The 15,739-nt window shown below is 40.0% G+C and overlaps 1 protein-coding gene across 9 annotated transcripts; it reads right to left on the reverse strand.

Moving 5' to 3' along the window:
- Positions 1-2,943: 2,943 nt before the first annotated feature.
- Positions 2,944-15,709, reverse strand: lrrc8ab (leucine rich repeat containing 8 VRAC subunit Ab). 9 transcript variants are annotated; one of them, XM_024418200.2, is made up of 11 exons: positions 15,586-15,709; positions 14,645-14,770; positions 12,097-12,149; positions 11,451-11,530; positions 11,088-11,265; positions 9,842-10,967; positions 8,516-9,679; positions 7,952-8,245; positions 7,546-7,770; positions 6,961-7,251; positions 2,944-6,633 (listed from the first exon to the last, which is right to left on the reverse strand). In XM_024418200.2, the coding sequence occupies exons 6-11, from the start codon at positions 9,977-9,979 to the stop codon at positions 6,358-6,360; spliced, it is 2,388 nt and encodes a 795-aa protein (XP_024273968.2). In that variant the 5' UTR covers positions 9,980-10,967; positions 11,088-11,265; positions 11,451-11,530; positions 12,097-12,149; positions 14,645-14,770; positions 15,586-15,709; the 3' UTR covers positions 2,944-6,357. The 9 variants fall into 9 exon arrangements, with proteins under 9 accessions (XP_024273968.2, XP_024273967.2, XP_024273966.2 ...); XM_024418199.2 differs by lacking the exon at positions 12,097-12,149; XM_024418198.2 differs by having other exon boundaries at positions 11,451-12,149.
- Between the last annotated feature and the right edge of the window lie 30 nt (positions 15,710-15,739).

Below are 15,739 nucleotides of genomic sequence, written 5' to 3' on the forward strand. Positions count from 1 at the left end.
GCACTCACCAGTAGGAGCAGTCCTCCATAGGAAAGAATGGAATTCTACAGCATTTACATTAAATGTTTCAAGGACAGAATTACATGTATTTAAAAAATAAATAAAATCGTACTGGTGTATGTCTCGTTTTGCACACTTTGTACAAAATAATAAAATGCAGTACTACAGGATATTTCTTAACGTAGCTCTTTATTAGCTAGCTATAACTGGCATGTTCACGTATTGCCAACCAGGATCAAACTGCCCATGACCTAACCATTTGGGTGGTCTTAACCAATCATAGCACAGTATGATATGTCAGTAAAATGCATCCAATTACCATTCAGTATGTTTACACATATGAATATTACAGTGTAGTAATCTAAAAAAGATATATATTTAAGGAAAATGTTATAATAACTTTTTAAAATTTTGTATTGGTATGTTTAGGTCACATAATATCGTTTCAAAGTGTGCATAAAGGTGTCTGTAATTTAATAAATGTGGTAAAAACGAATGTAGACTTTAATAAATGCATTTGTATATTTTTTACAATGGTGTGGGAGTGCCAAAATGGAGGCACCAGGGCTTCAACACAACACCCCCATATCAGAGACCTAGTGTGTAAAAATAAATCATTGGTACTGACCCAGTAGTAAGGAACCGACCGACTCTAGATTGCAGAATATTTGAACTTCCGAGTTGGTTTAACGTTGGACCAGAGCAAACTTTAGCAAGACAGCTAACAAGCTTGTGTGTGCAGAGTAGCACTAGAATTAAAAACACGTCTTACCTTTTTGTAGTTAATAAATCCAATAGTGATAACTATAGTATACTTAACCTAACATTGAAAATGTTAATCCATTCTTCTCTAATTAAACATCTCTCCCTAATTTCTGAATTATGCTTGTAACAACATCAGTAGGCTACAGTAACTTATGCTTCAGAGGGGAGGGGCAGTTAGCCTACACACACACACACCTATAGGCAAAGATTTCTAGCTGGCAGGGAGATGCTGGAATAAGTTTCTGAGTGACAGTGAGGGCTTTGCATAGGTGCTTTTTTGTGGGACTGGAAAACAATTCTGTAATCTGTAAAGGAACGTTATTAACCAGTTTCCATGCTTTTACAATAAAGGTTCTGTTCCAGAACAGTATAGATCACTTTCATTTTCAGTTCCTCAAATAATTTAGTTATTTTTCCAGTTTTCGGTTCTGTTCCCTGAACCGGTTCCGACCCTTGATTCCGATGGATGACTGTTCCTACTGGGGTGTACCATTATGGCCGATCGGCGACTTCAAACCTCAATGGCCAATACATAGCATTAGCATTCAAGAGTTTATATAGATTATTGGGTCTTTGCTGTGTGAACACCAAAGAGATTGACTGCCGACACTGTTCAGAGGTGCCAAGAACTGTCAGCAGGCAAATGTTTGACAATCCTACAAAAGTGTCTGAGTTTTAAATCAAATGAATAGGCACGAGACCACAAACTCTCATGTGTTCTTTTCTTTTTATAGGTGATCAAATGTTTTTCTATTGCTGAGAACCATTGCTGCATTTACTAAACATCTTTGAAGTAAATAGTTTTAATCAATACCTTGTTTTACCATGTTATATTTAGCCTGGCACTGCCAGTAGCTCTTTGACAGTAACAGGACTACACCCTGTTTTGGAGTTCAGAGCTGAACCGATGGTGCTATGATGCAAAGACAACTACTGCCGCAACTCAAACTGATTCACAGATAAAGGAATATAAATACATATTTAGAACGTATATCTCAAGCTCTAGCAGCTAGTACATTTGGTTGTGGGAGTGCACATTTTTGGCTTCCTACTGCTTTTGGTAACAAATCCATAACTTTCCTGACCGGTAAATCTCAATGTTCTGGGAACGACACTTTTTTTGATTGCAGGAAGGTTCTGAGAACATTTTACTCTGGTCCCTAAACGCTTTCTGGGGTGGTTTTTATTAATGTTCTGAGAATGGAAATTATAGGTTATCTTAAGGTAATTAAATAACATTCTGGGAATCTTTGGGAACCAAATGTAAAGGTTATTTGGAGTTTTTTTTAAATAACTTCCTTAAAACTTTCACTAAATGTTACAATTAGACATTTAATAACACTGCTAGCTTAACTGTTTTGAACTCCAAGCACAGACAGGACATATGGAAATGAATTTGCTTAGGCATTAATTATGCAAACACATTCCTTTTTTATTGTGGCATTGGTGTCAGTGAGATTCCAAACCTATGATATTTTGCTCTCTAGCCATGGAATTAGTCCACTGTGCCACCAGTATGGAGCTAGCATGCTATGTTCTTTTTTACTCATGCAATGCTGTTCATTTCAGTATATTCAAACAGACCCCATTTCAAAGGAAACAAGCACTCATTAAGGTCAGGTGTGACCAATTAGTGGGTGCAGCCAACACACCTGAACACATAGAGTTGTGTTGACGCTGAGAACCGAATGCAAATGTTTTTAAATAACATTCTTCGAACGTTCTCTGAATGTTACTGTGTTGTGGGTTTTAACGAAAGTTTTAAAACATGACTTCAAATAGAACCATATCGAAACCAGCAGAAAACATTGAAGTACTGAAATTCTCACAGAAGAACATTGTCTCTTATAATGTTCTCAAACTATATGAAAACATGTCAAACCACTTGGCGAAGGTTCCAAGAACATTACCAAAAAATTAGGGAAAATTAAAGGAAACGTTCTGTTAAAGTAATGAAACACCATGAAAATAATGGTTTTGTCAAGTTCCTTACATGTGCTGAGTGACACCTTTGGTTCTCTCTGTACACAAAGTACAAAATGTTCAAACGTCTATTAGAAAATCTGAAATCTCTTTTTCAAAATAGTAATTTCATAACCATAGAAATCCTCTTGATTTTTCCTCACTTAATTTATCAAAACAAATTGATTCAGGAAACAAATGGTAAAATGAGACCAGTATGTGCACAATTACATTTATTATACTATACTTTCATAACAGGAATGAAAGAGTAAAGGAGGGGAATGGTGATAATGCTTAAGGGGATAATTAGCATGAGACACAGTTCACAACATTCATGTCATTTAAACAAAATAGCAAAGTTATTGTCCAAAAGTGCTGAATTTAAAAAAATAAATGTAATACTGGTGCTACACTACTGACTGCTAGTCACTGTGTCTGAATGAAAAGTTAAACTGGGGTTGTCAGTCAACAAAGTAATGAGATTTAAAAACAAGTGTCAAAATGACATGTTGGAAAGGATGACAAATGAGATTAAAAACAGAACATACTTTCCTTCCATACTCTTAATTCAAGTGAGAACCAAAAGAAACCTTTAACATTGTTAAATCGGTGTTTCAGAATGTAACAGAAGACATAGAAATTAATTGCCCCATGTGATGTATGATTTCAGATTTATTTTATTAAAAGTCCGACAATTTCGAACCAGCAATTCATATTATATTAAATGCTAATAAAAAACAGAAAACATTTTAAAAAGTATAGAAATATAAAAATGTGTGGTATAACAACTGTTAAATTAACATCAAAATACTGAGTGGAATAAACAAAAATGTCAACAAAAAAAGTAGGATAAAATTTAATGGCAATTTCCTGAGGTTTTGGTGTACTGTACTAATAGCTGTCAACACTGAAGAAAAATGGAATGTCTAAGTGCGACTGTTCTTCAAATTAATATCATGAAGTATTTGCTTGCATTTCATTTACCACTCAATAAACCTACCTAAAAATAGTGGCTTCAATAAGATTGATTTAGTGAGTTAGGCTAGTGAGTGAGAGTAGATTAAAAAAAGATTCAAATGGGTTTCCTTGGGATTACACATTGATTCACAGACTTCAACAAACACCCCGTGCACCAAATGCAGTTTCCATATTGAACACTGCATTGCACAGGACATAAGGGGACAGTTTCTTCAAGACACCCCACGCTTGATGATGGGCAGGACTCATCTAGGGTCGGTTTCCTAGACAGATTCAGCCTCGTCATGGAATAAAAACCTCTTTCAAATGAGAATTTCCATTGAGACGGAGAATGCTTTTTAGTCCTGGACTAGGCTGAATCTGGTCTTTACTGTTAGTCTTGTCTCACTTTCTATGTAATCTAGCATTAATATGTAGATAATTCCATTATAACATGCATAATGTCACTGAAAATACACCATGAAATTAGAGTTGATTGTCTACGCCAGCATTGCTGAGGACATTTGCATTTCATCATAACCTCCAATAACATAAATAGCCTACACACTGTGCTTTTTGTGCATTTGTCTGACGGTGTAATACAAGACAAACCTCTTACTGTAGATAAGATGATTTCATCCATCTAGTGCAATATATATATTTAATAAATCCCTTTAAATCTTCTTGACTTCTTATTCACATCTCTCCTCCCATTAACTGACATGTGAAAATGTCCATGCACTGCCTATTTAAAATAATCCGTTTTTCGGGGATCATACTGTATTAACCTTTGGCTAGAAGGAGCAAAGGTAGTACTGTAGCAGTTAGTGATTGACATACAATTCCAGGTTTACATAGTGATAGCCAGCTATCATTCCTATGATGTATTTGTTGTACTTTTGTAAAAAGACCATATTTTGTTAATCTTGTCTTCATCCATAGTAATGCTCATTGCAGCTGTGTTATAATCCACGTTTCTGATGACAAGCAGGCTCCTCTTATTCATGTGTTTTGCTGTGTACGAGGAAGGCATTGACCTTGCATACCTCCCTAAAAGCTGTTGGAGTTTAAACATTTTACAGAAAATTAATAGCTCAATTGATAGCGACAGAATCACACATATTAGATTACTTCCCAAGCGAAGTCAATTTTTTTGTCTCGTCGGCTATAGAAGGTTGTAGCTCAGCCTCAATGTCATAGAGACAAACCAAATACATCCCCATATGCATCGGAGTCTCGTCTTTCCCATGTATTTTACAGCTCGATTCTAGCATAAAGCATCACGGACTAAAGCACCATTATAGATTGCTTTATATAATAGGGTCCGTTTTATTTTCTTAAAAATAAAGGGTAGGTCTATGCTTTTTGACATTTTCTTTAACAAAAGGTATGGCATACTCACATACCCCCTCAATTCGAGACGTGGTTTTCACTTAACACACCAAGCCCTTCACTGACAGATGCTTTTAAAGAGTGCATGGTTGGTGGAGGAACTGGCCGAGAAAAATCAATTTATAACATCCTATGATTTCATCTGTCAAACAGGTAGGCCTACCTCTTTTTCTTAAATAGGAAGAAACAGGCTCCAACACAAAGCCCTCTTGTTAGTAAAGTCAAATTAAAATCAAGACTTGAAAATAATTAGGCCTACTCAAATTAGCCGTAATTAAAAATTATTTTCAGAAGATATCTGACTCACCTCCTGAACTGCCACATTGCACAGCCATTGGTTAGATAGCACAAACAGGTTTTGGTCAGCAAGAGCAGGGTTCTTGACTGGAAAATCCATTGCAGTGTAGTCTAGTTTAATTTACACCATCAGAACAGCGCAAAACATTCAGGAAGTTCATTTTCTTACAAATATAACTTTGCCTTGTGCTTCTCCAAGCATGCACTTCGTATAGCCTAGGCCTATAAGCAATGGATCCTTTGATTGGGATCACAGCCAATAGACTATAGGTCACTTGAAATTGGGTGCCCAGAGGAGAATAAGGGTTTTGGGGCGGCATAGCGCACACATCGTTATATAGTAAGCAAGTCATTCTAAAACCGAGAAAACATCATTTGATCAATTACAGGACTCAATAAAAAATAAATACTAAACCCTCCCCACACCTGAAATGTAAAAAGCATGGCCCTGAGGCCTTCCCCCATTTTTCTCCATAACCCCGTTCCGTAAATCTCCAAACATCCCGTAGCACCCTAGAATCTGGATCAAGGGTAGTCTACTGCATTGTGTTATATAAATGGGTTACAATACGATATGACAGGATAATATACCCTGTCTGAATGACAATAACACTGCCCACCAGAAAATGCATCTGCTGGCTAATTATTTAAGTCCTTTCTCTTACAGGAATATTGCATTTGCATTCTCATATGCAACACATCTGATCTCATTCAATCCACACACGTCTTGTAAAACTTAACACTTTTCCTTACAAATGTCCCTTTTAAAACGGCATTTCACAACTGTTACTGCAGGAAAAAAGTAGCATGGCGGTGGGACATTAGTATAGATTCCCTTGAAAAGCAGCCCTGCAGTAGAGTACAGTCAAAGTGAGCAGGTCCTGCTCGGTTAGCGTGCTGTCTGAGTCTGTGTAGTCCTCCCCAGCCCTCCAGGGGCCCTGGCTGTTTCAACGGAGTGAACATCCACCTCCAACCCCCATCTGTTCAGGCCGTCTCCTTGTCCACCTTCCACAGCTGCTCCTTCACCTCGGTGGGCAGGGTGTTGAAGAGGTCCTCCTCCACCACCAGGCCCGTCCTCTTCAGCTGCTTGCACTCCCCTAGCTCTACGGGCAGACATTCCAGCCTGTTCCCCCTCAGCTCCAGCTGGATCAGCCCCGTCAGCTCCCCGAAGCGTGATGGCAGAGACGTCAGGCAGTTATTCCCCAGGTTCAGAGTACGGAGCTTCTTACACTGGAACAGCTCATTGGGCAGGGTCTCGATCTAAACGAGGTTGAAGTAGAAACAAGGGAGAAGTCGGATAGAGAGATAATATCAGGTGGATATGTGACAAACACTGCAATGTGTAAAACTAATTATCAGACAAAACATCTGGAGTTAAACCTAGTTATAACAGACTAAGAAAACCCAATCAAATAAATGAAACACAAATCACTGTGTTAATGCAATTTGATTCAGTTCTCAGATAAGTAAACAACTACAGTACAGACAAAACATTCCTCATAAATAATGAATCCAGAATAAATTGTATTTAAAACCCATCAGAAATGTCTAGTACAACAAACCAAAGCTGAAAATTAAAGCACTAACTCTGTTGGCTGTGACTGCCAGGTACTGGAGGTTCTGCAGGTACCCCACGTCTGCTGGGATGTAGGTGAGGTTGTTATGGCTCAGGTCCAGGAAGCGTAGCTTACGACAATAGAAAAGCTGACTGGGGATGTTATCAATCTTGTTCCTGTTCAGATAGAGCCTCTCCATGTTGTTGAGGGTGCCGATCTGGATGGGAATGTAGGCAATCTGGTTGTACCAGAGTTTAAGGCAGACCAGACGGTGCAGGTGCTGGAAGCTGATGATCTCCTCGATAGTCTTCAGATTGTTGTCCTTCAATGAGGACAATAATAATAGATTTTATTCATACTTTTCAAAACACCCCGTGCCAGTTTCCCAGACACAGATTAAGCTTAGCCCTGAACAACAACAAAAAATTCCAAATGAGAATCTCCACTGAGCATGGTTTTAAGTCCAGGACTATAATTAATGTGTCCTGTCCGGGAAACCAAAGTCACTTTACATAATTAAATCAGCAAGATGAACTAAAAACAAGAAAAATCACATAATATTTGCGAGAACACATAAAAGTACACTGAACATAACAAACAGCAATGACAAACTTACCTTGAGGTCAATCTCCTGCAGGTTGTGCAGGCTGAAGATGGAGTGTGGGATGCGTTCCAGATCACAACGTATCAGCTCCAGTTCTGTCAGGTTCACCATCTTCTTCAGGCTGTTGAGAACCATCAGCTTGGTGCCCTCGTTGTTAACTGAGAGCTTCTGGAGGTGCACCCCCACATCCGTCACCACCTGAGGTAGCTTGGTCAAGTTGCTCTTTAGCCGGAGGACCTTAATAATAAATGCATTTACATTTATATAGCATTTTTATAGTGTTAGAGAAAACTCAAAGCGCTATGTACGTAGACTGAAGAAAATACAAGGCAGTTAAAATAACAATAATAGGTGCTAAAAAATGCCTCACTGATAAGGACTATCGATGAGTGTGCTAGTCTGTAAAAGTTAATTTTACCTTGAGCCTCTTCAGCTCCCGTAGCCCATCAATAACAATATATCGATTGTTCTCTGCGCTCAGGTTCCCCGTCAAGTGCAGCTCGCCCAGGTTCTTCAAACTATAGATCCACAGAGGGATCTCCTTGATGTCTGTGAATTTGATGTGGAGGGACTTGAGGTTCTCCCTGAGGAAGGCCAGGGCCGGAGCCTCGATCTTAGCCGGGGTGTGGTATAGCCACATCTCCTTCAGGTTGACCAGCTGGGCGATGATGGGAGGGATGGTGATGTCTGGGATGAGCTCCAGCTTCAGCACCTAGAATATCATCAATAATAAATACAAATAATACATTTGGGCCGAAAGCCCAATAAACTGAAATGACCCACACAGGCAAGAGCAATGTGCGAGTTTCTGTTTCTATCATCTAATTATTCCCATACACCTGCAACAAGCTGACTCATATGTGCGAGTGCTTTCCTAAACTGTACAACAAATCAAAGTTGCTACAGTGTGGACATAGATTTTTTTGTGTGACAAAAACAAGGCACAGCCAACAAGGAACACTGGTAATTCTACACAAACTACCTCCAGCTCTATCAGATCAAACACGGTGTCTGGGATGCCGCTCAGCATGAACAGGTGCAGCTCTAGCTTCTCCTGGGAGTTCTTGGTGATCCTCTGCCTCAGTTTGTCCAGAGTCCACTCATTGTTCAGGTTGAGCTGCCGCAGCTTGTTCTCGCTCACTTCAGACAGGAAGACGGCAAAGCGTTTGGAGTACAGCGGATCGTACTGGTCGATCATGTGCAGCATGAAAGCAAAGTCGTTCTTTACGTCCGGTATGTCGCTGTAACTGCTCTCCTCTCGTATCGACTCAAAGGAGTATTTCTTCAGTGAGCGCCGCAGCATCCAACAGAGGGTATACATGCAAATGAATCCATAAACCCCCACTAAGCTGATGTAGACACAAGCTAGGATCTTAAACAGCGTGGCCAGAGGATGAGCACAACGATACATGCTATACCCCGTGAGGTCCTCTAGATCCACACTACAGTCCACGCTGAACTGAATATTGTGCACATAATACCCTGTATAGCAGATAATCAAAATGAACTTAATGACTTTGATAATAGTCTGTCGGATGTAGAGCCTGTACACAATGTCTCCTTCTTCCACGTGTATGCGGAACTTCTTCACTTTTTCGAACAAGGCCTTTGCCTGTTCACCTTCTTTCTTATCCAGGACGCCCGTCTCTGTGCGATCCACAATACCCTGCTCCAGGCGAGACTTTGTCCTTTGGAGCATGGGGACGCTAGCCTCCACATCCTCGCTGATACACGACACTTTCTTATCCATTGAGCCATTCATCTTCATCGGCTTGGGGTCGCTCTCCTCCACCACAGTCTCAGACAGCGCCCTGGTGGTCCAGGGAGAGTCAAAACACTTCAGGAGAATCGACACAAAGTGCTCCAGTTTGGAGCTAGTCCGGGGGAACTTGAACCAGAAGTTACTGCAAGCCAGGAAGATAAGCGTGTGCAGTAGCACCAGGTAGGGGAAGTACTTGGCGAACCAGTGCAGGCGGTTCTCATAGCAGACGGCGTCTACGTAGTTGTACTGGTGGCGGTCCAGGTTGTATTGGATCCCTTTGGGCTCCAACATCAGCGGGGCCGACAGGGTGGCATTGAAATACCTCCTGCAGGTCTGGTTGACCACCCACTTGCAGGGCAGGCAGATCATCTTGTCCTGAGTGACCTGCAGAACGAAACGAGAGGATTTTAGATACCTCGAAAATAGCAAAATAAGCATTTCATTCCTGTGCATAAAACAAATTAAGTTTAATTTGAAATGTAACAGGAGCTGGACAAAAATAAGACCAAGTGCATTGAAAAAAAAAGGGAATATCCGCTCACGGACCTGCAGCGTGCCCCCGAACACGGCGATCATGAGCATGACGATAGAGATGTAGTCGGTGAAGACGTCCCACCATGGCTTCAGGATACGGTAGGCAGGCTGACAGTCTACAAAGTAACGCAGCTCAGTGATGGGGATCATGGTTTACCTGTGAAGAGGAGAGTAGTATGACATACAGTATGGCCATGTTTCAAAATGCACACCCACATTCACCAGTTCTTTCAAGGGTGAACTTCCAAGAACACCTGAGAGAGCATACTGTCTAGAATGGAGAATGCAGTGCTTAAAATCCATTAAATTTGAAACGTACTTCAATGTGACTGACAAACAGGAAACCGCATCACCACGCAGTCAGCTAGCTACATTTGTTTACACAGAAACGTTCTCCTCAGTACGTGTTAGTGAATTAAGCTGACACCGACCAGAGTCGTTCTCCTCAATCAATATTTTATGTGGGGTCCTCCTCTCACACATTACTTGGTCTGCTGCTACATCGTTGTGGACGTATGACAGGTGCCACTGATAACCAAATGATAGGCGATATGATGCAATACTACAACTAGATTAGAAGGCCACTTCATCCTAGTGTAAGCTAAATGCATTGGATACAAAACAAACACTGGCATATTAAAAGGACAATGTCCACTTTAATTATATGCATGCATATCAAACAGGAATTACATTAAATAATTACACCATTGTAATATTATGAATGCCTTTCTCTCTCCTTGTAGGGAATTTGACAGATTAACTGCAGGCCCCAGATGACAAGCCTCAAAACCAGAACTGTGGGGAGACATCAACACTTGGCATTTTTAATAAATATGGTCGCTTTTATTTGTTTTCCTGTAAATTGTAGACCACGAATAGTTGAACAAGGTGTTTGTGCAGGGCAGGAATAAAAACTTGCACACAGTGAAGTTCCCCTAGAAGAGAACTCATTGTATTTTAGAATGAGCTTCATAAGTTGCATGATAGAAAACAACATGTATGGATCTACTGTAGTGATGTTGCACACTGCTTAATAAACTACTGACTAAACCCCTGGGATAGGGTGATTTTCCAGGTGGATGGCAGGTTTCCAAGTTCTTTACATGTGTCTAGGTGTTAGGGTGGGATGTGCTTCAACCTGAGGAGAACAGAGCAGAAACATGAGGGGGGGGGGAATTAACCTCACTGCTCAAATATTTGTGCTGGGGTGAATTTGTTCTGCCGATTGTTAACGTTTCTTAAACAGAAAGGAACCTACCTGAATTTGTCCAATAGAATCTTGTTTTAGTTTGGACTCATGATCACACCCCTGGTTCAAGATGCTGAGAAACAACTACCTTTACAAATGTGCAATGGTTTTGTAAAAAGTTTAGAATATTCATAGGCTTGATCAAGTGGTCACCGATTTACTTGTAGTTGATTATTCAACCCATTTTCTTAATATGCAAATGATGCAACACAAGAGGGGAGGGGAAAGTAACAAGAAGAAAGTTAAGACACTACATTGAACAATCATGAAAGAAAGCAAAAATAACTTGGCTGGCTAGCAAGCCTAGATTGAACAGAACACATCTAGCTGTATTTCCCAAGTTTTTAATCAGTTGTTGTTAAAATGTCTTACCTCCAAACCACCAGGCATGACTTTTGTCCTGCCAAGCCAATGCCATGGAGTAAAATTAACGCATCAGTTGCTATCTGTCCCTGAAAACAAACGGACAAAAAACAAATTTGAATTTGTCATTAGCTGGCTAGCAAGTATAACATTTCTGGATAAAAAATGTTTTTTTTTTTTTTAAAACTGTCTGGATCTTCACAATTTACATATTGCCAACTTCACGATTAGTTAAGTTTAGTTGCTCATCTCTAAAACAGCTGATTAGCAGGACAAGATCACTGCTAGCTACCTATGACGTCCGACGAGAGTGGCTATCAGTCTGATAAACACCAGTGACTCAACATTTGAATTCAAAATTCATATGAAAGTAATTTGAACATTTTAACAATTTGTTGAATAAAAACACAAGACTTACAATTTACAAAAGTATTTCTTAATCCTCTGGAAATTGATCTCCCAAGCGGGACTTTAGTCCGCCATTTATTAAGAAGTTAAAAAAATGTTTGCTGCACCATAAGGTGTTATGCGATAGCCTCCCTGCGAAAGGACCAAAAAAGTATGCTCCCATGCGTGTTTTATTTTCCAGACCTCCCAAGTACGCTTATGGAACTTCCGGTAAACTTAGTACATACTTGCCTTTTCACGTACTTACGTTTGGAATCGCACTTGAAAAATGACAGTTGACGTCCGTACTCGCCTAATGTTCTAGACAGAACACAAGTATGAATTTTGAAACAACCTGTTTCATGATCTGTTCAAGTTCTTATGATCAAATTACAGAATAGCAAAACATTTTCTGAAATACTTGCCATTTATAATGGTGGGCTCCACCTCCAATTTGAAATACAATAACAAAAATATGGAAAGAGCCTATTATGCCATAAAAAAATGGTATGGGCATATGGAACACAGATTAGCTACTGCAATTAATAACAGGCTACATTCTTTAAGCCATTTAACACTCAAAATCAACGAAGTCTACCATAGCTTGCCCCTGGCATTATAAGAAAAAAAGAAAAGACAAGCATTCTACGTTGAATGAATGTGATGTGTACTACATAGCCTGTATTGGCAGCAACATAAATCAATGGCATCATGATAGGTCATCCATCAGAAAATACCAAATGATTAATTTGAAAGGTGTAGCAATGAAATGAAAAGACTGACAATCACGTGCATGGTCTAACACCTGAATCTCTGATGCATTACACTGGCGTTTGCTTTGCTATTGATTTCACCATTGTCAAGCAGGTCCAATTAATCTAACTCCCATAGGGCAGGTATTGGACAGCATTTTTATTACCCCGGCAAACAAGCACGTTGTCTCAGAAGACCAAAGTCAGTTTAGCAGTAATCTAATTTATAAGCGGTTAGATTAGTCATTTAAGTGTGGTCCACCTTGTAAATCACTTCAATTATAAAGAAATAAACACTGACACCTTGATCAAACTGGCCCCGTGTGTGCCATCGTGCGTATGTTGATTGTCATTCATGCGTCTCGTGGGGAAAGACAGAGGTTAAAAACACCAAAACCAACGATATTAATTTGGGGAGAGGTCGAAGCACACATGAAATATTCATGGACATTTAGCGAGCTAATTTGTCCTGGGAGATAAACATTGGGTTGTTATTTTACCTGAAACACATTAGGTCCTTTTTAGGTGGATCCTTTTTAGGTGACTATTTGAGAAACCTAGTTAGTTAGTTAGTTTTCTTTGATTAGTCTCTCCTTGTTCATATTCCAATCACCCACGTGGGTTAGTATGCTCGTGAAAACCAATGAGTAGATGGGAGAAGCGGGACTTGCAGCGCATCAAGAATCTCAAATAGAACCAAGTTCTATTTTAGCGGCTGGCTATGGAGACGCCTGTTGCCGCGTGCAAGCAGTTCGGTTGAAATGATCGAATAACACGTATGAGTACATTTATTTTGTAGTGTAGGTAGTCTATCCTATATGCCCAGTATCACATATATTAAAATAAATAAAACTAACAAAATCTGGAATAAAATACAGTAGAACATTAAGTCTCCATTTGTGAAAAGCTTACAAAATATGTCTTCTCTATTTAGGTGCTAGGCCTACAACTCAAAATCTTGAAATGTTCTATAACAGACAGGCTGAAAAACCTCAGACATTTTACCATCAAAATAAAATATCATGTGCCCTCCCCCCTCCCCTCACGTGCCACTCCCTTCCAGAACATCATCTTCACAACCGTAACACTTCTATAGAAATATCTTCCGTTTTGGCTCGTCTGGTCCAAACACAAACCAAAAGCACGACAACCACCTTGCTCTCTATTCTTAGTCGTTTCCGATAATAATACCCAGGATATTGTCTCCAGTGGCCTTGTGGAGCACCCCAGCGACCTTCAGGACAAGATCCTGTTTACCTTAGGGGCTGGAGACAGCCAGCGCTGCCTCCTCCTCTAACACTGTACCCCGTTTCTCCTACTCTTGGATGTCTCCCTGCTGGGAGGAACATTGGCTGTGCCTCGGGCCCTCACCTAATGGCACTTCTCCTCTCGGGATGGTCATTAGACTAGGTTATATTTTCAGGAACATGTTATTTAGTTGTTTAGAACCAGTTCCAAAAACAGTGCTGCAACTATGCCAATAAAGAATAAAGTACATACAATGCGGTAGGATTGAAGAATCCACATGTGCTTTCTTTATCGCCAACTCTGTTATTTGCAAAGTTTTTGGAACATTATCTAAAGAACAAATTCCTGAGAATTTAGGGTACCATCCCGGCCCCTCATCTGTTCTGCAAGGAAGACAGACAGAACAGACTTCCTGTGGAGATGAGAAGTCTGTCGCCTGCCTGGGCCCACCACAGCACAGTCAGACCTCCCATATAAGTCTACTCCCACACAGAATGTCACCACAATTCAGCCCAATTCACCCTATTATGAGACCAGACATCCCATTAGAGTGCTGATAAAAAGCATTTAGTGGTAAGAATTCTTTCTACAGGGCCATTATTACCACAGTTAAATCAGCACTCGTCGAGGGACTGTATCCAAATGTATAACTCAACTTCCTATTCTTGTGTAATACAAAGTACACAAGCATTCTGATAAGAATACTATAGAGACAATAGAAAACTGAGTAAATAAATATATGTCTAGACAACATATCTGTGAGATTAGCCTGATTTATGTGAATTGTGCAGGTATCAAGACATCTGATGTTCTTACCACAGTGGTGGTAGTGCAGTGTTATCTGTACTCCAGTGCTTGGTGGATATCCCACTCGGTGTGTGCCCAGCAATCCTCATGAGCCCAGGTTTATTTTATCTTCGTAGGAATGGGTGGTTTGCTGATCTGAAAACAAAAGAAAAAGAGAAGTGAAGAATAATTAGGACTAGTAAGCAACTCTTTCATGATGTCTGGTAGCACTGGGGTTAGTTACCGTATGTAAGTTAATACCTATCAGACAAACAGACTTTCAAATATTATATTTGTGTATAACACGAATAGCTTAAGCTTACATAAGTCTATCCCATTCCTTAAGAAAACACGTTAAGCACTTGAAGGGTGACACCATAACGTTGACGTAGCTAACATGAGTTTATTCAGCAGTCTGATGATGTGAGATGAAGTTAGCAAAATCGGACAAAATGATACAAGTAATATTAAATATAGTCCAATAAAAATTCTAACTACAAAATGCAATTTCTACGGTGAATAGATAGCTATCCTTTGTCTTGTCATCAAATTAGTGACAAAGCTAGCTTAGCTAACATCACCATGCTCGCTGGCCAAGTCATGCCAGATAAAACCGGTCTCTCGCATTGTTCTATCCGTGGGGTCTATGGTGCGCAGACGATTGTGAAGTTCAACTGCTAGCTAGCTAATAGTCGACTGGTAATTAGCCAGTGTTTGATGTTATCATAGCAGCGATAGCGTGCATCACATTAGTGTACTACTGCAGCTAAAATAGCTAAGATGGTTAGATAGCTATATAGTTGGCTAACTTAGCTTTCTAGCTGACATTTGTCAGCATGTTTGTTAGCTAGCTAACATAGCCAGCACGCGAACGTTCAATCGACCGGCATAAGTACAAACAACTCCAGATAATTAAGGCCTGTTTTGAATATCGTTTTAGCTAACTAGAGTCTAGTTATTAGAAAACTTACTCAGTTTGGTTCCCCACAGGCTAGCTGCTAGCAGAAATACATTTTGGTATGTCTAGCTTGTCTTCTGTTGTCTTTATCAGAGCACTGCAGCCTGTACCTATACCAGTTTCCAATAGGTGGCAATAGTACGCTTTTTGTCGCTTGTCACACCATA

This window comes from Oncorhynchus tshawytscha, linkage group LG04 (genome assembly GCF_018296145.1).
Source record: "Oncorhynchus tshawytscha isolate Ot180627B linkage group LG04, Otsh_v2.0, whole genome shotgun sequence".
Lineage (NCBI taxonomy): Eukaryota > Metazoa > Chordata > Actinopteri > Salmoniformes > Salmonidae > Oncorhynchus > Oncorhynchus tshawytscha.

What these genes read in the sequence shown, in the direction of transcription:
- lrrc8ab (XM_024418202.2), bottom strand. Translation starts at nt 9,979, where the DNA reads ATGATCCCCATCACTGAGCTGCGTTACTTTGTAGACTGTCAGCCTGCC. An exon ending in TTGATCTGATAGAGCTGGAG is followed by an intron (nt 8,246 to 8,515) that starts GTAGTTTGTGTA and finishes ATGATATTCTAG; the next exon opens with GTGCTGAAGCTGGAGCTCAT. An exon ending in TGGCAGTCACAGCCAACAGA is followed by an intron (nt 6,634 to 6,960) that starts GTTAGTGCTTTA and finishes AACCTCGTTTAG; the next exon opens with ATCGAGACCCTGCCCAATGA.